Below are 21843 nucleotides of genomic sequence, written 5' to 3'. Positions count from 1 at the left end.
GTATTTATTGGGCAGGACTACACAATCCTCAAAACAAGAGCTAGATTAGGTAGCCACCTCAACAAAGCATAAGGGTACAGGCACACATAGATGAATTTCATTGTCCGTGTCAAAAGTAGATCTCATGTCAATACGGAAAAAGAATGTGGGGTTTTAGGCAGAAATTCACATCCATTGTCCCCATCTGGAATTTGTAGAAAATCTGAATGTGGCTACGGCCTTCGAATGTTGGCAAATTTGACCTCTGAAGGCTGACAGAAAACACAAAGGGTCATGTTCGTTGTCTATTTTAGAGAGCTTTTTATTTTTCGTTACAGACATTTGCAAAATTTTCCATAGAATCAGGTTCACACTTTCCATTATCACTTCTTTTGATGAACTGCTTCTAAGTTTCTGTAGAAAATAATGCAAAATGTTTACCCTTATTTTAATGAAATAATTCAAATGTTTTAAAGATCACACACAGGCCACCCATTCCTCTAATCCAGTTTATTCATCCTCAGCAAAAAGGGGAAAATAATCAAATAAAAGGAGAACAGAATTGTTCTGGTTTTATACATTTAACTAAATATGCAGCTCTATGCTAATGTGTAAGTAAATCAAAACAATATATGGTTAAATAAAATTTATTTTAAGATACAGAAAGATAACATTTCTTAAATGTTCCCGTCGGCACTCGAGAGATGACGGGTCGCAGAAATACCAAAATAAAACCACCCACTACGCCACTCTACACGTCGCTCCCGCCATCCTTCAGTCATTCCTCACACCAGAGGAAGGGGGCCAGTAAGAGAAGGAAGCAGAGAGGGAAGTGAGGAAGAAGAATGAGATGAGCATTGGGACCAGCACACTCAAGTAGTGTGACTGGGGTAGGAGGAAAATATGGAACAGACTAGCATACTACAACAACAAAAAAATGAAGCAATGTATTATGCATGCTTTCTAAGTGGTCTGCTTGTATGGCCATACGAATAGAGCCATAGTTTGACAGTCCAGTGAGTCAGGGATTGTGTAGTGTGTATGTAAAAAATAAAGGGAGTAAGAGTGCACGGGGTATTACAAAACAGAAAGAGCATTAACAGCAACAGCATCACTTATTCAAAGAGCAGCAGGCAGAGAAGGGCTTCTGCTTCAGAGAGGTTCTGTGTATGTGTGTGTGTGAGAGACTAGTCCATTTGTTCAGACTCTAATCCAGCTGAGAGAAGCGGAGGAGTAGGCTGCAGTACAAGGGTTTGTGGTCCGGTTTATAGTCAAACCAGTCTAGCAGAGTCTCATAAGAACAAACACGGCCACACAACAACTGACCCATGTCCGGGGACGACGACATCCTTAACACACGCTAATTCAATCCAATGCCATGCAGGAGCCATTGGGTGAGGAGACAGCAGAAAAGGAAGGGGGGGGGGAGGTCAACATTCCACCCTACAACCTGAGTGGTCAAGGGACAGACAGGGCTATGTTCCGTTTATCTGTCACCAATGATGTACTGAAAACCTGCTTACCAAGATGACCAAGGAGCTGAGAAAGGGGGCAGTTTCATTTAGAAGGTACTGGTGCAGACAGCCTAATCTTTTGTGATCAGTGAAACAAAGACTGAGGGGTAAGATTGTTGTTGAGCGATGGCTCTGCTGTGTGATTTAAAAAAAAAATGAGTTTGCCAGCTAACTTGGGTAAATATTGTGAAATAACTTAATTCTTTAGAAAGATACGTTGAAATGGGCATGGTCCAATTTACTCAACCAAAAACACATAGCTAAGTTGAGCTTTCTTAAATGAACCTGAAAATCAATAGTTACTTCTGTTTGTTCATCAAAGATAGCTGGCTAACCCATTGATCCTGCTTTGTAGTATATACCCCTCTGACAAGTTAAGGCTGTGTGAAAAAGAACGTGCGATAGTGACAGTGTGGCTCCAGAGGTTGCCATGGTGACCGTGTCCAAGGCAGTGTCCAAACTGTTCCCCTCTGGAGGGGTAAAGATTAACAGGAGTGGGTCAACAACCCTCCACTCCAGAATGGTGGGGTAAGTGTGGATCTATTACAACCATGCTCTCCCCTTCTTCCCCTTCCCTCCCTCCCTCTCTTCCTTGCTCTCTCTTACGTCCCCCTCTCTATTTAAGTGCCTCTTCTCTGTTGTGTGGATGGGTGGTGACGGGCGGGCAGCGGGGGCAACTCAAGAGCACTCTTCTCCGATGCGTTGGCACGAGCGGCCCACCTTGCGGTCCAGCTTCACCATCTTGAGGACGGCCTCCTCGCGCCCACGTCCCAGGTGGTCGAACAGGCAGTCGTGCTGCTCAGGTAGACGGTGGAGCATGCAGAACACATAGCCTAGAAGACAAAACGAAATAGGGGAGGGAACAATGAGAGAAAGAGGGGAGGCAAAAAACGAGAAAGAGTGAGAACGAGACAGAAAATGAGAGAATGTAAAAATGTGTGTGAAGTCGGGGTGGGGAGACACGGGGTGGGGAGACACGGGGTGAGGAGACACGGGGTGGGGAGACACGGGGTGGGGAAACGTGTTCAGATGCGTTTGCTCTGTTCTCTATGTAGTACTGACCGCAGCGACAGGAGCCCAGTTCCTGCTGTACCAGCTCCAGTTTGGTTTGGCAGCGATAGCAGCGCCGGCGGTTTTTCTGCTTGGGTCCTCGGCTAGGCTCCTCGCTCGCCGCCTCCCCCTCCAAGTCCCGCCGTGCCCGTTTCTCTGGTGACGCCTCGCTCTCCGACCCTGAAACTGAAAGAACAGAAGGTTACCGGTTACAGAGTAACCATGGGACGTTCAATATTGCACAGAAATATACACAGAGAGCAGGAGCATGGCTGTACCTGATTCGCAAGGACGTTTTGTGGGTGTACAGAGGGTGCCTTGGGCTGTTTCTGTGCATGACGATACTCCTGTGGAAGAAAAAGAAGAGCAAGACAAGGGAATCATTCTTCATTGATCAAGAGCCCAAATGTGTGTCACCTAGACCAAGATGTTTTGTAGCCAGAAAGACAATATCAGAACCTTGAAGGATTTAAAACCTCGTGTCCATGCTATGCAACCAGATAAGCTCAAATCCTGACATGCCAAGTCTATTTACGTCAACATATCACTTGACTTACATTCTTAACATGAAGGTTAAAAATACTAAGGATGTGCATCTTTCCCTTTCAAGATGATTCGACATGTATCTAGATACATTGGCTCCGATACGATCCAGGAACGATACGTTTTAGTTTGAAACGAGTCTGTGCAATTTGGTTAGTTAGAGAACAAATCGATTCGATGCACCAACATCTGTTGCATAACATTTTTTTATTCTAAATTAAACAAATCTGCTGCTGATGGAGCTCATGAGCTGGGCCTCTCTGAGCTGGGCCTGTCTGAGCTGGATCTGTCTGAGCTGGATCTGTCTGAGCTGGATCTGTCTGAGCTGATGTGTGCGTGTTTAAATCAAATAACATTTTATTGGTCACATGCACCGAATACAAGTGTAGACTTTACAGTGAAATCCTTACTTACGAGCCCATTCCCAACAGTGCAGTGTTAAAAAGCAAGACAAATATTTGCTAAAGGCAATAGTAACACAAAAACGAGGCTTTATACAAGAGGTATGTCAATTATGTATGCACTATGTAGGGGGGGTGGCAATGTAGCCTTTTTTTTGTCTCCCACTTTGGTTCTGAAATCACCATCACCCACTAATTAACTTGTCATTTTAGCAGATTAAGTGCTTGAGCTAGTAATGTATCAATATTTATCGTAGACAAATTAGCTATGACGTAGGCAATGAATATATAGCACAATTTGGATTTCACCCCCCATCTAAAAATCGAATGGATTTGACCGCTTGGAAGTTCTCGCTTCCGCCACGCAGTGCGCCTCACAAAAGTGATTGCTGTCCTCGTTAGTAGATGATCAACTTTACCCTGTATATCAAAAAAATATATATACACTGATTGTTAAAAGCAAAACTACCCAAACTATTGCTGATGGTGAACCTGAAAAATCAAAAAATATATTGGAAACCCCAATTCTGCAGGTATAGCCAGATGAGAGTTGTGTTTGATAGATTACTACTACTCCAGTAAAACACAATTTTTAACAGTGCCTTCGGAAAGTATTCAGACCCCTTGACTTTTCCCAAATTTTGTTACATTACAGCCTTATTCTAAAATGGATTAAATATAGCTTAGGATTTTTTTTTTTAAATAAATAAAATCACACACACACACACACACACACACACACAACCCCATAATGACGAAGCAAAAACAGGTTTAAACATTTTTTGCAAATTTAAAAACAGAAATGACTTATTTACATAAGTATTCAGACCCTTTGCTATGGGACTCCAAATTGAGCTCAGGTCCATCCCGTTTCCATTGATCATCCATGAGATGTTTCTACAACTTGATTGGAGTCCACCTGTGGTAAATTCAAGTGATTGGACAGGATTTGGAAAGGCATACACCTGTCTATATAAAAAGGTCCCACAGTTGACAAGTCAGAGCAAAAACCAAGCCATGAGGTCGAAGGAATTGTCCGTAGAGCTCCAAGACAGGAATATGTCGAGGCACAGATCTGGGAAAGGAGAGCAAAAAATGTCTGCAGCATTGAAGGTCCCTAAGAACAAAGTGGCCACCATCATTCCTAAATGGAAGAAGTTTGGAACCGCCAAGACTCTTCCTAGAGCTGGGCGCCCAGCCAAACTGAGCAATCGGGAGAAGGGCCTTGGTCAGGGAGGTGACCAAGAACCCGATGGTCACTGACAGAGCTCTAGAGTTCCTCTGTGGTGATGGGAGAACCTCCCAGAACCATCTCTGCAGCACTCCACCAATCAGGCCTTTATGGTAGAGTGGCCCGACAGAAGCCACTCCTCAGTAAAAAGGCACATGACAGCCCACTTGGAGTTCGCCAAAAGGCACCTAAAGACTCTCAGACCATGAGAAACAAGATTCTCTGGTCTGAAGAAACCAAGATTAAACTCTGGCCTGAATGCCAAGCGTTAACATCGGAAAGAAACCTGGTACCATCCCTACGGTGAAGCACGGTGGTGGCCGCATCCTGCTGTGGGGATGTTTTTCAGTGGCAGAGACTGGGAGACTAGTCAGGATCGAGGCAAAGATGAACATAGCAAAGTACAGAGACATCCTTGATGAAAACCTGCTCCAGAGCATTTGCATTATGAAAGTGCTGCACAGATGTGCAAGATCAGGAACAGGCCGGGCAGTGTGTGCAGTTTAACCAGTACTGATATTGCCTGGGGTTGTTCGGCACGTAAAATGACTTGTAGATCAGCGACTGTCAACACAGTTACATGCAGTTTGACACAATATGAGTTATTTTCTGAAGGTAGACAGAATGGAATGAGCCAAACATTTTAGTGAACCAGCAATTTGTAATGCTTGAATCTACTTTCTGGCCGATGCGTGCTACATTTGGATTGGTTTTGGATCCACGGACCGATGCACTTACATCTTAAACATTTGATCGGGAACCGATGCGTATTGGTGAATGGTTAAACCCCTAAACAAAAACCAACCACAACAAGAAACTGCAATTGGTTGAAAACCTGAGATCTTAAGTGAAATTCTGGGAGAACCAAGCAGGTCTTAAAAGATGGTCAACGTGACCATGCTGCCCCACTATGATTCCAATCTGGGCAGGCTTAGTACATGTATTGCCAATGGAGTGACACACACACACACACACACACACACCCCACTCCTCCCGAGGCAGAAATAGAAGCAGGCTGTCACCATTTCAGTCCAACCTTACAGACCACTGCCAACATAGACTTCATGAAATGCATACGTATACACACACTTCCCTCCCTATCTTATTTGACAGCAGAGCAAAAATATTTCTAATTGTGTCTATACTCCAGCATTTTGGAGTTGAGATCAAATGTTTCACAAAGCGACAGTATGGAATGTCACCTTTTATTTGAGGGCATTTCCATTAGTGCTGGTCGGTATACTGTATTTTACTACACACAGATGTACGGTTTGGGTATTTGAATGTTTGGTTTGTTCAAATGTGATATGCCGTGTGTAACGTCAATTTGTATAGTGTACACAGCTACATATGCCACTTTCCACACAGACCTAGCCCCGTCACTCCAGGAGTGCATGTTGTCGTTGCTTGACCACGAGATACTTCTGTTCAGTCTGCATGGTTAATGCAGCACATGCAACAATGTTGACAACAGCAATGTTAATTCCACTTTGCTTCTTAATATAAATCCACAAGCATTCTATAAATTGCACCATTAGTTTCGTACATCTGCAAAAAGCTAGTTTGTCTTTTCTTAGCAAGTTTTACTTAAATTGTGTTATACGCTAATGCTAAATCGCTAGTTAGCTAGCTAATAAAATGTAAGAGTCAGAGCAAACGTAGCTAGCTTACACAGCCTGATAATAGTGATGGTGTAGGCCTAAATCTGCATGTTTGTGCAACAGTATATTCTAAATAAAAGAGGAATTGGCTACATGAAAAAACATTTATCTAGTGAAAGATTATAGGGTCCCCTAGGAAACACTGACCAACACTTTGGTTCCTGTCCTGCCACAATAACTCCTCCCTGACATTTTCATTCATTGCCATGTCAAACACTATATTTAAAGTGCCCACTATTATATTCTAACTATAGAATGAGAATTATTTATTTCCATGATTCCAACAGTTCAATGTGTGTTTTGATCTAATTTAGAAGTCAAATCACAATTGCAACATTTGGTTAAAAATAAGGCCTCGATTTTTCGCCCATATTTTGCAGCCCTACGTGGGAGTGTGGGAATTCTCAAATTAATGCAGGAAATGCACAAATTTATGAAAATTATTTTCGGTTAAAGTTGAATTGAACAGTATAAAACAATCAGAATGGATAAAAGACCCATTGAAATCACTTGTATAGATTGTATAGTAAGTGTTGCCATACTAGGGTAACGCACTACTCAAAGCAAATGTAGTCCCCCCCCCATTTGAAGAAGTCTTAAGTACTTTGACAACTTTAACACACTAAGTGAATTTGTCAAAGGTTTTTGGGAATGCATTTGCAGTTTGTTTCTCAGATTATATTTTGCCCAATAGGAACTGAATGGTGAGTAACGTAGTGTCATTTCAGTCACTTTTATTGTAAATAAAAATAGATGTTTACTTAACACATATTAAATGTGGATGCTACCATGTTAGAGGCACAAAGATCATAACACCCCCCAATTGATTTAATTTTGCTTTTATATTTTCATAATTTAGCAGACTGTCTTATCCTGAATGACTGACAGCAGCAATTAGGGTTAAGTGCCTTGCTCAAGGGCACATCGACAGAGCCTTACCGGCTTGGGGATTCAAACCAGTAACCTTTCAGTTACTGGCCCAATGCTCTAATTGCTAGGCTACCTGCCACCCTTAAGGGTGATTCACAATATATATAATTTCTTAGGCTCACTAAATAATCTTTGTTTAAAAAAGTCAATCTAATTCAGGGATAAATATACCTATTCCACAACCATAAGACCCACTAATCATTTAATTTTATCAAAATAGTTTAACCTGCTTTTTTGCAAAAAATAAATAAAAAATATATATATTTAACCACTGATCTCTGGCTTTCATGTCTATGGAAATGGCCTTTTTGTTACAAATTTAACCAGAACCATAATGCACATTCATTCACTAATAATGACAAATGTCTTGTAGCAGGAATAATAGAAAATGAACACAGGTCTCGAACAATCCCACGTGCAAGTGAGTATTCAGCTAATCTTTATATTTCAAGTTTAGCCAACTTGGAACTACTCAATTATGAACACACCCTCCTGTTCATCTCCAACTGTTTGAACAGCATGCTAGCCTGTCCACTTCGTTTAGATGTTGAAATCAAGTGGTATATCTTCTCAGAATGAGAACAAGTTGCCAACTCCTTACATAATTGTGTTTTATGCTTATTGCACATTAATAAAAACAGACTAGACAGCTAGTATAAGTCTTTGGATAAAATGCTGCTAGCAGTACAATACTGGGCGCGACAAACTTGAGCATTAATTTTCTAGAATCAATGTTAATTGATGCTCCTGTTTTAGTAGTCTGCTCTGCTCACAATCTGAGGAGTTGAGACATAAAAAGGGTATCGCTAGAAAGGTTAACTACTCTATTACAGTAAAATAATGTCTAAATGTCTGTGAAAATATGACTGAGTCGGTTGGACTAGACCTCAAAAGTAAATAGCGAGTTAAGACCGCTTGTGAGAGAAGTGATCGCTGATATTCCATGTTGTGAGTGACGGGGGAGGGGCTTGGTGTGTGTGAGTAAATGGGTAAAGGCTATACGGACACGCTTGATGACGCATGTCGCGCAGCTGAGAGTCGAGTGTAGAAAGGAATGGACTCAGTTCAGCCAGTCATCCTGACAAGTCCTTCCCAGCGAACTAGTTCAAACTGGCATCAGCAGCATGACATGAGGTAAAACTTGTACCTCAAGTTGTTTATTTCGATGGGCGGGGGATAAATAAGTTATACAAGTTTCTAGCTACAAGCACAAACTAGCTAGCTGGGAAGGGCAACTGACTGAACAAAATCCATTAGCCTTCACTCGACTCTCACTGCACGACATACGTCAAAAATATGGGCACCAGGTGTGTCCGTATAGCCTCCCCAGAAAATATGAGAAGGTGTACACAGCACAGAATGGAGCTAGTGACACGAAACCAAAAAGTCAACATGAGAACAAGCGGACAAAAACCTTGATTCTTGTGATAAAGGCATTTGGAATATTGTGCTAAAAAACACATTTAAATTCATTCGATATCACTCAGCACGAGGTGAGAGGTTAGTATTTGAGGGGGTATCATTATTCATGATTCATTCATGATTATCCGTAATCATGTTACCATCCACATTTATGTAGGTGTTCAGAAACATTTTATTCACAATCAAATTGGCTAATAAATGACAATACTTTACTCACTATTCTGTTCCTATTTGCCAAAACATAATCCGAAACACAACAGTCCCACCTTTTTCCATTGCCAGTAATAACATTTTGCCCATATTCTGGATGAAGAATGTTATGCTCACTGGTGTCACAAAATCCACCAAATCCGTTAAATAGGACTGCTAATAGTTATATTGAACATACTGTGATCGAAGAAAAATAGCACAGAGCTTAAATTTCTTAAAAAAAGGTTAATCATACCTGGTTTTAGTAATTTAAGTTCAGACTGGAACATTTTTCATTTAAATATACACTCACAACCAACTGGTGAGATGCTGGAGGTTTAGAAAGGGTTGCGAGAGTCTGAGGAAAAATAATAAAAATGTCTCAACCAACCAGCTGAAAATCCCTGCATTGCGTGCTAGTAATATGGGACCAAATACTACATGTAGTACTTTAATACACCATCAGTGAATTTGTTCAAATACTTATACTTTCTCCAAGTAGGGGGACTAGACACATAAAAAAAAAAAAAATCTATTTAAAAACAGTAAAACAGACCCCCCAAAAAACGGACTTTCTATACTGTCGCCTCATATTTAACATTTCATCTCAAATCCAAAATGCTGGAGCAGAGCCAAAATTTTACATTTTAGCTTCACTGTCCAATGAAATACAGAGGGGAGTGTATGTGGACTAAAGTGTGCACTCTTCTCTTCCTCATTGACATCTAATACTAAGAGATGTAGTGTTTGTCCAGATTGAAGATGTAGATACAGTGCATTCGGGAAGTATTCAGATCCCTTGACTTTTTCCACATTGTTACATTACAACCTTATTCTAAAATGGACTATATTGTTTCCCCCCCCCCCACCTCAACAATCTACACACAATATCCCATAAAAAGACAAAGCAAAAACAGGTTTAGAGATTTTTTTTAAATGCATTACAAAAAACTGAAATATCACATTTACATAAGTATTCAGACCCTTTACTCAGAACTTTGTTGAGGCACCTTTGGCAGCGATTACAGCCTTAAGTCTTCTTGGGTATGATGCTAAAAGCTTGGCACACCTGTATTTAGGGATTTTCTCCCATTCTTCTCTGCAGATCCTCTCAAGCTCTGTCAGGTTGGATGGGGAGTGTCGGTTCACAGCTATTGTAAGGTCTCTCAGGATGTTTGATCGGGTTCAAGTCCGGGGTCTGGCTGGGCCTCTCAGACGTGTCCTGAAACCACTCCTACACGGTCTTGGCTGTGTGCTTAGGGTCGTTGTCCTTTTGGAAGGTGAACCGTCGCCCCAGTCTGAGGTCCTGAGCATTCTGGAGCAAGTTTACATCAAGGATCTCTCAGTACTTTGCTCCGTTCATCTTTCCCTAGATCCTGACTAGTCTCCCAGTCCCTGCCGCTGAAAAACATCCCCACAGCATGAGTCTGCCACCAACATGATTCACCGTAGGGATGCCAGGTTTCTTCCAGACGTGACGCTTGGCATTCAGGCCAAAGTGTTCAATCTTGGTTTCGTCAGACCAGAGAATCTTGTTTCTCATGGTCTGAGAGTCCTTTATGTCCCCTTTGGCAAACTCTGGCCACTACCATAAAGACTTGATTGGTGGAGTGCTGCAGAGATGGTTGTCCTTCTGGAAGGTTCTCCAATCTTCATAGAGGAACTCTAGAGCTCCGTCAGAGTGACCATTGGCTCCTTGGTCACCTCCCTGACCAAGGCCCTTCTCCCCCGATTGCTCAGTTTGGCCAGCTCAAGGAAGAGTCTTGATGGTCCCAAACTTTTTCCATTTAAGAATGATGGAGGCCACTGTTTTCTTGGGGATCTTCAATTCTGCAGACATTTTTTGGTACCCTTTCTCAGATCTGTGCTTCGACACAATCCTGTCTCGGAGCTCAACAGACAATTCCTTCAACCTCATGGCTTGGTTTTTGCCCTGACATGTACTGTCAACTGTGGGACCTTAGACAGGTGTGTGCCTTTCCTAATCATGTCGAATCAATTGAATTTACCACAGGGGGACTACAATCAAATTGAAGAAACATCTCAAGGATGATCAATGGAAACAGGATGCACCGGAGCCCAATTTCGAGTCTCATAGCAAAAGGTCAGAATACTTAAGTAAATAAGGTATCTGTTTCTTCTCTTCTAAAAACCTATTTTCGCTTTCTCATTTTTATTTTATTTATCTAGGCAAGTCAGTTAGGAACAAATTCTTATTTACAATGACAGCTTACCAAAAAGCAATAGGCCTCATGCGGGGACGGGTATACATTTTTTTTTTTTTTTAAATGACAACACACACATCACGACAGGAGACAACACTACATGAAGAGAGACTTAAGACAACATAGCATGGAAGCAACACATGACAACACAGCATGGTAGCAAGTTAGCAACACAACATGGTACAAATATTATTGGGCACAGACAACAGTGAAAAAGGGCAAGAAAAGTGGAGACAATACATCACGCAAAGCAGCCACAACTGTCAGTAAGAGTGTCCATGATTGAGTCGTTGAATGATGAGATGGAGAAGAAAAAAAAAATGTCCAGTTTGTGTTGCAGCTCGTCCCAGTCGCTAGCTGCAGCGAACTGAAAATAGGAGCGACCCAGGGATGCGTGTGCTTTGGGGACCTTTAACAGAATGTGACCGGCAGAACGGGTGTTGTATGTGGAGGATGAGGGCTGCAGTAGATATCTCAGATAGGGGGAGTGAGGCCTAAGAGGGTTTTGTAAATAAGCATCAACCAGTGGGTCTTGCGACGGGTATACAGAGATGACCAGTTTACAGAGGAGTATAGAGTGCAGTGATGTGTCCTATAAGGAGCACTGGTGGCAAACCTGATGGCCGAATGGTAAAGAACATCTAGCTGCTCGAGAGCACTCTTACCTGATGATCTATAAATTACGTCTCCGTAATCAAGCCTGGGTAGGATGGTCATCTGAATCAGGGTTAGTTTGGCCGCTGGGGTGAAAGAGGAACGATTACGATAGAGGAAACCAAGTCTAGATTTAACTTTAGCCTGAAGCTTTGATATTTGCCAGGAGAAGGACAGTGTACTCCTAAGTACACTACCTCAAGCTCTAAACCCTCAGACGTAGTAATCACACCTGTGGGGAGAGGGGCATTCTTCTTTCCAAAACAAAGGTCATGTGGTTAGGTGATGTTCAGAAGAAGGTTAAGGGCAGAGAAAGCTTGTTGGACACTAAAATGCTCTCAACAAAGCTTTCTAACACAAAATCCAGGGAGGGGCCAGCTGAGTATAAGACTATCATCCACATATAAATGGATGCGAGATCTTCCTACTGCCTGAGCTATGTTGTTGATGTATATTGAGAAGAGTGTGGGGCCTAGGATCGAGCCTTGGTGACAGGCAGTGTCTGAGACAGCAGATGTGCTGACTTTATACACTGCACTCTTTGAGAGAGGTAATTAGCAAACCAGGCCAAAAACCCCTCAGAGACACCAACACTACTTAGCCGGCCCACAAGAATGGAATGGTCTACCGTATCAAAAGCTTTAGCCAAGTCAATAAAAATAGCAGCACAACATTGCTTAGAAACAAGGGCAATGGTGACATCATTGAGGACCTTTAACTTCATTAGGGTAGGGGGCACGATTTTCACCTCCGGATGAAAAGCGTGCTCAAAGTAAACTGCCTGCTACTCAGGCCCAGAAGCTAGGATATGCATATAATATACACACTCTTACGTTTCCAAAACTGTTAAAATAATGTCTGTGAGTATAAAATAACTGATATGGCAGGCGAAAACCTGAGAAAAATCCATCCAGGAAGTGGGATTTTTTTATGTTTGTAGTTTTCTATTGAATGCCATTACAGTATCCATTGACTTAGGACTCAAATTGCACTTCCCATGGCTTCCACTAGATGTCAACAGTCTTTAGAAATTGTTTCAGGCTTGTATTCTGAATTAGGGAGTAAGATCACTTTGAATGAGTGGACCATTCAGTGTCTGAGGTTTTTCATGCGCACGACCGAGAGCACGCCTTTCTTGTTTTCCTTTTATATTGACAAAGCTTTTGTCCAGTTGAAATGCTATTGATTATTATGACTAAAAACAACCCGAGGGCTGATTATAAACATCGTTTGACATGTTTCTACGAACTTTACTGATACTTTTTGGATTTTTCGTCTGTCTGTTGTGACTGCCTTTGAGCCTGTGGATTACTGAACAAAACGCGTGAACAAAATGGTTTTTGGATATAAAGAGGGACTTTATCGAACAAAGCAAACATTTGTTGATTAAATGGGAGTCTTGTGACTGTAACCATACGAAGATCAAAGGTAAGTGATTCATTTGATCACTATTTCTGACTTGTGTAACTCTACTTGGCTGGTAACTGTTTGTAATGATTTGTCTGCTGGGCGCTGTTCTCAGATAATCACATGGTATGCTTTCGCCGTAAAGCCTTTTTGAAATCTGACACCGTGGTTGGATTAACAAGAAGTTAATCTTTAAACCGATGTATAACACTTGTATGTTTTATAATGAGTATTTCTGGTTTTGAATTTGGCGCTCTGCAATTTCACTGGATGTTGGCCAGGTGGAACGGTAGCGTCCCACACCCCCTAGAGAGGTTAACGTTGCTTTGACCCATCCATAACCTGAGCAGAAACAAGATCACATACCAGAGAGTATACTAAAGACATCAGGAAAGCCAGTCAGTTGATTATTGACAAGTTTTTCCAACACTTTGATAAACAGGGCAAAATAGAAATAGGCCTATAACAGTTAGGATCAGCTTGATCTCCCCACTTAAATAAAGGACGCACTGCAGCTGCCTTCCAAGCAATGGGAACCTCCCCAGAGAGGAGAGACAGGTTTAAAAGGTCAGAGATAGGCTTGGCGATGATAGGGGCAGCAACCTTAAAGAAGAAAAGGTCTAAACCATCTGACCCAGATGGTTTTTTGGGGTCAAGTTTAAGGAGCTCCTTTAGCACCTCGGACTCAGTAACAACCATATCATCACCATTAAGGGACATGGGCAGCTGTGAGGAGGAGGGTTAATTCTCCAGGTCTTTAACCGTTTTCTAGAACTTCTTGGGGTTAGACCCACAGAGAGAGAACTGCTCCTTAAAGTAACTAACTTTGGTCTTCTGGATAGCCTGAGCTCACTTATTTCTCATTTGCCTGACTGAGAGCCAGTCAGCCTGAGTATGCGTGTGCCGAGGGTTTTGCCAAATGCAATTCTTGAGGTGGAGTAACTCTGCAAGATCACAGTCAAACCAGGGGCTGAACCTGTTTTTAATTCTCATTTTCTTTATGGGGGCGGGTTTGTTAACAATACCACTGAAAATATCAAAAAAGGATCAAGCATCTTCAACAGAGAGGATCAAGCTGATTCTATAGCATTTTTCAGAGGCCAGGTCATGAAGGAAGGCTTGCTCATTAAAGTTTTTTAGCAACATAATGAGTTCCTCATTATGGGGTATTGTGTGTAGATTGATGAGGATTTTTTTTTTTTAGATGTAATACATTTTAGAATAACGCTGTAATGTCATACTGTGAAAAAAGGGAAGGGGTCGGAATACTTACCGACTGCACTGTATAAACCATATAGATTGAAAATGCTGAAGTGAGGGTCCAGTCTGATATGAGATTTAGTTAGAACTTGGTGTGATTGCATGACTGACAATGATCTCAGCTATGGTAATTCATTCAAAGGTTTCAGAATGTGCGCCATCTCAAAAATCAAAAGTTGTGGACCCTCCATCTTACCCTCCTGTGTAGTTGTTAATGTGGGGACAGGGTCTTCGGTTGACACCGATGGCTGCTCGGAGCTAGTGGGTGGTGACGACGATAGGGATTGGCTACTGTTGCTGCTCGTCTCGCCACTGAAGACAGACAATTGGCTACTGTCAGTGCTTGGGCTGGGCTTTGAGGTACAGTCCTCGTCTGTCTGCTTCTGCTCGATATCTGAAAAGACAGACAAAATAATGCTATTTAGTGACCCCTAGCACCGCATAATGTACATTGGCTCTTAATGGAACAGCAGCTTCAGAGCATTAGTACACACAAACATACACATGTGGGGGCATGCGTCACCATTCCCTCTCCCCAAAACATCATTCAGAATTGCAGATGGTCTGGCCGGAGAGGATGTCAATGCCTCAGAATGACCCTTTAGCATGATTAGGGCTGTGGCGGTCACAAAATTGTGTCAGCCGGTGATTGTCAAGCAAATAACTGTCAGTCTCACAGTAACTGCAAGTTAATTAACCTAAACACATTTGGCGTCTCCTGGTTTCCACAAGCCACTTATGCAGACCATTGGAACATCTACATTTTAAAAAGTATAATAAATCCATGTAATATAGCCTACACCTTCACAATAAATCCATTATTTATTTTAGACAGGTCTAATAAGCATGATATGAAGAAAATGTAGTCCAATTCAGAATAGCATACTCTGAGTTGTCCTTATGTTAGGTCCTGATGTGGCTATGGCAAATGGCTGTGAGCTACACTAGTTCATTTAGCAGACAAGATTTGCTTAGAATTCCATGACATTATTTTATAGTATGAAGAAAACTGAACAAAGCTGAATAAACTATAAAAAAATTATGCAAACAATTTGCGGGAGTGCGCACACTAAGCAAATCCAATCTGTGTTGAACAGTTAAAACAATAGGTACTCATATAAGCTTCACTTAAATGAATAACTAACTCCAGTTGTTCTACAAACTTTGGGCTGTGTTTTGATTTTTAATACATTTTAAGGCTGCATGATGCGACTAATGATGATTTGAAAAAGTTGCTTGAAAGGCATGAGCTCTGCTTTGTTTTTCGCGCAGGCTGTACACACTTCATTAGTCTCTCATTCACCATTTGACAAGCATGGCAGCATCCCCTTTGTGGCTTTAATACACCCTAAAAAAAAATCCATGCCTTTGTTGTGCCCTTCTCCCCGAGTGCCTGTTCCCGAAGCACTCACTGAGTGCTGTGGGCTCTCCATCACGTGATCGGGTCTTTTTCACAGGCTACAAGTGAAGACAGACACAGGGGACGCAACTGCGCGCATCCTTATCCAATTCCGAGGTGTATATTGAAGATATTGGAAGAACTGTCCACATTTACTTTCCGTCAGCCAACAAGATGAGTAGGCCTAACAGATAGTAGATTGACATTGGGGGATAGCAAAAGCACTAGCCTTAGAATAGGTCGATTTTTGTACTATGTGAGAAATAACTATTCCAAACAGTCTGGGACAGTTGTGGGATGCAACAGATCCTAAATTAATACAACCACAAGCATTTAAAAAAAAAAAAAAACATTTAAGCAATGTAGCTGACAACAGATCAGAACATTTAGCTTTAAATATTGATAAACTATTATGCTATTTCTTCACATTATAAGCGCAGCAACGCGCACACGGCAGTAGTCTATAAGCGAGAATGTTCCATTAGCGGGAAAACACCATTATCAAAAGTGACCGCAAATGCGATTATGCATTTTATTATAAAAGATGCATTTTTAATGGTGAAAATGATCTTCCCCAAACTTGAAACTCACACGCTGCTTATGTATGCCAGTTAGGCTCTAAACCCCTTGTAAAGTGGATTAATGGGCTTCATTTTAAAATAAGTTATTTGGCCACTTTAGTTGTGATACAAACCTTATTAAAACATAGGCCTATGGGCTAGGCTACATGAGGTGTTCGACTAGGATTCGAAAAATTCACAAAAAAAAGAAAAAAAGGCTTCGTTTCCTGCCTTATGCTGGGCATCATTCACAAGTGACAATATATAATTCACAAGTGATAGCCTAATATATTCACCCATCAGACTATTCTTGATTTAATCTTGTCTTTACATAATAATATGTGTGACTTTTGTTTTGATTTAGAACGGACCATTATCATGCACCCTTCTTGAAACAGGAGCAGCAGAAAAAAGACATGTCATCTATGCATTTAAATAGCGGATGGAGGACGCTTTTCCCGTGATTCATTTTCATGCCATCCAGGAAGGCTATACTCCGATTGTAAAGAACAGCAATGTGCTTAATATTAGGAAAGTTGACAAATAAATCTAGAAAGCTGATGGGATCCTCAATTTAGTAAAAGCCATCCCTCTGTTTTATCACACCATTGCATAGCCTATAGAAAAGTTGCACAACATGAGCTCATGGGCCCTCATGAAGTGCTTGATTCGATTTTCGATTACATTTGTATTGATGCCAGAGTGATTAGAGGGACAATAGAGTGCTGAGTACCAGGCAGTTATCAAGTTTGGTAGGCTACTAATGACCATAAGCTGCATCAGAGCTTGGAGAAGCCTAATTACCATGACTAAACTGTCACGTGGTATTTGACTGCCTTCATGACTCGTAGCTGCCGGTGTGGCGGTAATACGGTCACTGCAACAGCCCTAAGCATGACCCCATTTTAGGCTACCAGGGAGTCTATCCATCAACTCCCAAAACCCAGAGGGCTGCACAAGGTCAAAAAGCAGCTGGGCCTTATCTTAATCCTCTATAGAACCCATTTCTGCTGTCGTGGTGCGCTTGTGTATTGAATCTATTCTAGGCAATGTTGCTGCTGAAAAGGCCTACAGAAGCCCATCTCAAAACTTCAGTCACAAGCGCCATTTTAGAGCTGCAATCTTTAACCACAGGAGTATTGAGAGCCAACACCCCAACATACAGCAAAGCATGATATCAGACTGAGAACATATTTTTCCTGACACCAGTTTTATTCTTGAGATAGCTATTATGTCAATGAGAAGTCCATCTGGAAATTGACTTTTTGGATTCTGAAAATACCCTTTATTTTTACTGCATGCCTTTGGAATATTTCACAGGGATTTTTTTTTATACCAAAAGGTACATACATTACTTCTACAAAACATATCTAACAAACCAATAAAAGTAACCTAATCGAGGTGTAGAAAAACCTGCCATTTCCATACAGCAGAGACATCACATGACAGGCAGTAATCTGCACCAGGCTGCACACCCCCTTCTGATGTCTCAGGTACACACAGGGCTCTACCACATAACAGAAACCTATTGTCTTCCACACATATGGGAATTTAATTGGCTTGCAGCAAGGAACAGCAAGACTTACCAGCAAAACATTTTGAGCAGAGGTTCATGGTTTTACTGGACCTGGGGAGACAAAATAAAATAATGGTCAGTCCCAGAAAGGAATGGTACCAAGGTGGAGATGGCCAAATAGGATAAAGGCTCACTAGACACGTCGGTCAATGCAACATGCCCCTCTTATTTGCAACAAAAATCACACTTAAAAAAAAAGAATGCATTTCAAATGGCTCTTGGGACACTCAAACCTGACCCATTTTTTTTTTTGCACCCAGACAGTCAGACGGCTCTGAGGTTGCCATAGCTACGGAGAGTGAGTGAAAACAAACGAATGGCAGGGGTGACAGATGACAAAGTCATGGCAGGGAAGAGAAGGGGGAAACAAACAAAGGCGGGGGTGGGGTAGAGGTTGTAGCAAACAGTTGAAAAGGGAAGGAGCATAAGGTAGCAATAAAGTCAATATTTTTACAGCAACAAATGACAGGTAGGCCTACACCATTGCATTCATTTGATACCATCTCTCACCGGTTAACAAGCTAATCAGTCCAGGCTAATCAATTGTGCCAAGAAGCCTAACCTGACAGGGGCTTTTGACCACCATTGACATTGGCCTGAGGGTTCAAGGGTTCATTACTGACTGAAGTAGGGTAGTCAACTCAACATGGATAACAACTACTACATAAGCTCTATGTGTATCAATCACATTTTTTGCATTAGCGTATGTATACATTACACTAAATGTTGTGGTGAGAAATTGCCTAGAAAAAAAATAGGCGTAAATAGAAAAAAAAGATGTCTAAAATCAGGTTTACTTCCCTCACAATCCTAATGATGTGTAATAGGCTAACTCATGACAGCAGACTCAACTCCATGAACACAACCCAAACCCTTCCACATAGCCTCAAATCTGTTCAAATCAAATCTCCCACCAAACACGCACCATTTTCTCAGGCTTTCCTTTGAATCCTTTCCTCAATGACATTACATTTCCAGTGGTAGGCTAATGGTTGTTCTCATTCTGGACCTCTGACACTCACTTTAATAGGAGGGCACAATGCATAATGCTGGGATGTTTCTGTTCGGGGCTGTGTGAGCCCTGTCAATACAGGAAAAGGTTGGAACTCAATAGGGTATTCAGCCCATTGTGCCCTCGGGAGGGAATGTGACCAATGGAGTGTTCCAATTGACCTGGGATACATTTAGGACTCATCCTACCATGACCTTAACTGCAATTGGACTTTTCCTCCCAACATCATATGTCATTCAGTGGTAGAGTAACTAGACCTCAACCGACAAGAGGATTTGCAGTATACCTAGACAGACCTCAATCATAGATGAGAGTTCTGACAAGCCCCATGCTAGCCTTATCCTTGAATCCTTGCAGTACATTGAAGATGCGTTTGCCTACCCACTTTCAGCTAACGCACTATAACCTAATGTCCTCCTTCACTCCCCATCTCGATAAGGGCTTCAACTGAGCAAACATGTTCATCAAAACAGAGTATCAGTCTAGAATGGTTTGTCACTAGCAAAAGAATGTCCTTTGAATTCAGTCAAATTGATATGCACAGGCTCCATTTTACCAGAGAACCAACTGACCTAAAAACAGGAAAGCTGGAAATTCAGCCCAGATTTTTTGAAACTAGCCCACTTCTAAAGGCGAAGCCTATATCCTGCAGTCTCGAGATACAGACTCCCCTCCCAATGTTTTAATGAGATATCTCAAACTGAAGAGGATGTTTGTTCCTGGCTCTAGCTGTAATCAGGCATGCTCAGAAAGGGAGATAGTTTGAACACAGCAGGGAAGGGCTACAAAGAAAGCCGGAGGGCTTCAGAGGTGAAAACTGTGACAAGCTTCAGATGCGTCGAACCAGGTGTTGACCGTAAGAGCCGTAAACATGCTTCCCATTGTGTCACCTGACATTGAGAGGTGTGAGTAATTCTCAGTTCGCTCACATATAAACACACCCTAAAGATCAGCGTGACTAGTTAAAGAGCATGGCACAAGAAAGAAGGGCAGGCTTTTAGTACATAAAATCATCCAGGGAGTAATATCCCAGAGTACTCCCTCTCGTTGCTACACATGGTGCTTTCAAGACAACTGGGGAAAAAACAATGTCAATTCATGATGTCAGTGATCTTTAGGTCTGAGCTCTAGAAAGATGCCAGAGATTCCGACTTGGAATTTCAAGTCGTAATCGATTTTCCCCGTCAGAGCTCGTTTTTTTCTGAGTTCCCAGTTGTCTTGAACGCACTAAAGTCGGATATTTCCGAGTTCCCCGTTGTTTTGAACGTGGCAATAGTTGACCATACAGGAAGAACTGTCCAGCTCAAACAAAGGCCCCATTTTTATTATTAGTAGGCTATACCCTTTGGTTGGTCGCTCTATTTCACTAAAGATAGTTTAATGTACTGCCTAAATGGGCTCGATTAAATGACATTAAATAAACATTTCCGGTATGTAATCACAACTTGACTGGAATGTGAGGGATGAACGTGCTGTAACTTGATAACTAATGTGGTTACACGGCAACGACAGTCTGGAGAATATTGGATACAAAGTGTCAACGTTTCATCTTTAGTTAGGATATCATTTCTTTAGACTGGATACATTTCCATTTAAGGACACAGAGCCTAACTAGAGCGAATGATGATCAGATTATAAACAAATTTTAACACAACGCGTTCAGAACCTCAGAACATGATTCGACGATTTGATATATCTACACTCATGGATAGAGAATGAAAACAAGCCCAAACGTTCAGCAAACCTAAAAACATTAAGATAGGAATCCGTTTTGTAACTCAAACATTTGCCCCAACCCCCACCCGGTATGCCCAACATAATGGCTTTAGCCTAGGCTACATTAATATCCATCCTCATTATCACTACAATAAACCATCTCCACAATACATAATGTGCGACATCTTACCCCCAAAATCCACATGGACACCGAGGTGGTAAGGGTTTGCTGCGCTCACTACCAGTATCCCCCATGACTTCAACAAAATGATCAAGGGTACGCAAGGCTGGGGATGAGACAGGGGCCTTGTCGTTGTAAAGGATCTTCAGCCAACTCAAGTAGCAAATATCCGCTTCTATAAATAGTCCTCGGTGGTCAAATTGGACAACGAAGGTGGATGGCTTTGCCGACACGAGCGGCCACAGGGATCCGAATAGTCCTAAACAGCTTTGGATTAATTGATCATCCAAGTGTCCTCACTGGACTCAAAGCAATCAGCTGGAGCTCGGCTACTACTAACAGCCACAGAGGGGGTGTTAACGCTTTGTCCAACCTGTAACATGAAAGATACAACACAAAACATAAACACCACAACAACAAATATTTCCAACAATCTCAATATTAATCACGAGTATTCGACAGAGTATGCAGCAGTCACATCGAATATCATTCCACTTACACCATGTGCTGCGTCCCCCAATCTTCTGTGGGCCGAACTGTACGAAGTAAGCTGTTCAGGAAACTACCGGTACCTAAACCTTCATTTAGAATAAAACGTACTGTGCCGTATCAACAGAATCAAAATGGCGTTCATTGAACGCAATTCCCACTAGGGTTTCTGACTAACGAATGTAAACTTACACACACAAGCAACTATTTGGATTCATATATTTTAAACAGAAGCAATATAAAACCGTTTATTTCCTTATTTCACGGTTTGAATCGTTGAAAATTACTATTACCAAAACGCGATAATGAATACGTCCCAACCCATTGGTATTTTTGGGACAAACCAAAACTTGAATCAGCTGTGAAGCAGGAGGATCACAAAATATATTTCACGTCAGAGTAGCCATTTGCACAACACATATTATTCGAAGTCACTTAGCTATC

The 21843-nt window shown here is 41.7% G+C and overlaps 1 protein-coding gene across 2 annotated transcripts; it reads right to left on the bottom strand.

Annotated features, from left to right (window-relative positions):
- Positions 1–276: 276 nt before the first annotated feature.
- On the bottom strand, positions 277–21695 carry LOC106571638 (AN1-type zinc finger protein 3). 2 transcript variants are annotated; one of them, XM_014144943.2, is made up of 7 exons: positions 21410–21695; positions 20920–21283; positions 18012–18052; positions 14663–14860; positions 2822–2890; positions 2556–2729; positions 277–2326 (listed from the first exon to the last, which is right to left on the bottom strand). In XM_014144943.2, exons 2-7 carry the CDS (start codon positions 20982–20984, stop codon positions 2172–2174), a joined length of 702 nt encoding a protein of 233 aa, XP_014000418.1. In that variant the 5' UTR covers positions 20985–21283; positions 21410–21695; the 3' UTR covers positions 277–2171. The 2 variants fall into 2 exon arrangements, with proteins under 2 accessions (XP_014000418.1, XP_014000419.1); XM_014144944.2 differs by lacking the exon at positions 20920–21283 and having other exon boundaries at positions 21410–21693.
- Between the last annotated feature and the right edge of the window lie 148 nt (positions 21696–21843).

This window comes from Salmo salar, chromosome ssa15 (genome assembly GCF_905237065.1).
Source record: "Salmo salar chromosome ssa15, Ssal_v3.1, whole genome shotgun sequence".
Classification (NCBI taxonomy): Eukaryota; Metazoa; Chordata; class Actinopteri; order Salmoniformes; family Salmonidae; genus Salmo; species Salmo salar.
The sequence above is the reverse complement of the archived record's forward strand: the minus strand, read 5'-3'. Positions and strand labels throughout refer to the sequence as shown.

Coding starts and splice junctions, on each gene's coding strand:
- LOC106571638 (XM_014144943.2), bottom strand. CDS start 20,984: ATGGGGGATACTGGTAGTGAGCGCAGCAAACCCTTACCACCTCGGTGT. Junction 14,861..18,011: donor CTGCTCAAAATGTTTTGCTG/GTAAGTCTTGCT, acceptor CTGTCTTTTCAG/ATATCGAGCAGAAGCAGACA. Junction 2,730..2,821: donor AAAACGTCCTTGCGAATCAG/GTACAGCCATGC, acceptor CTGTTCTTTCAG/TTTCAGGGTCGGAGAGCGAG.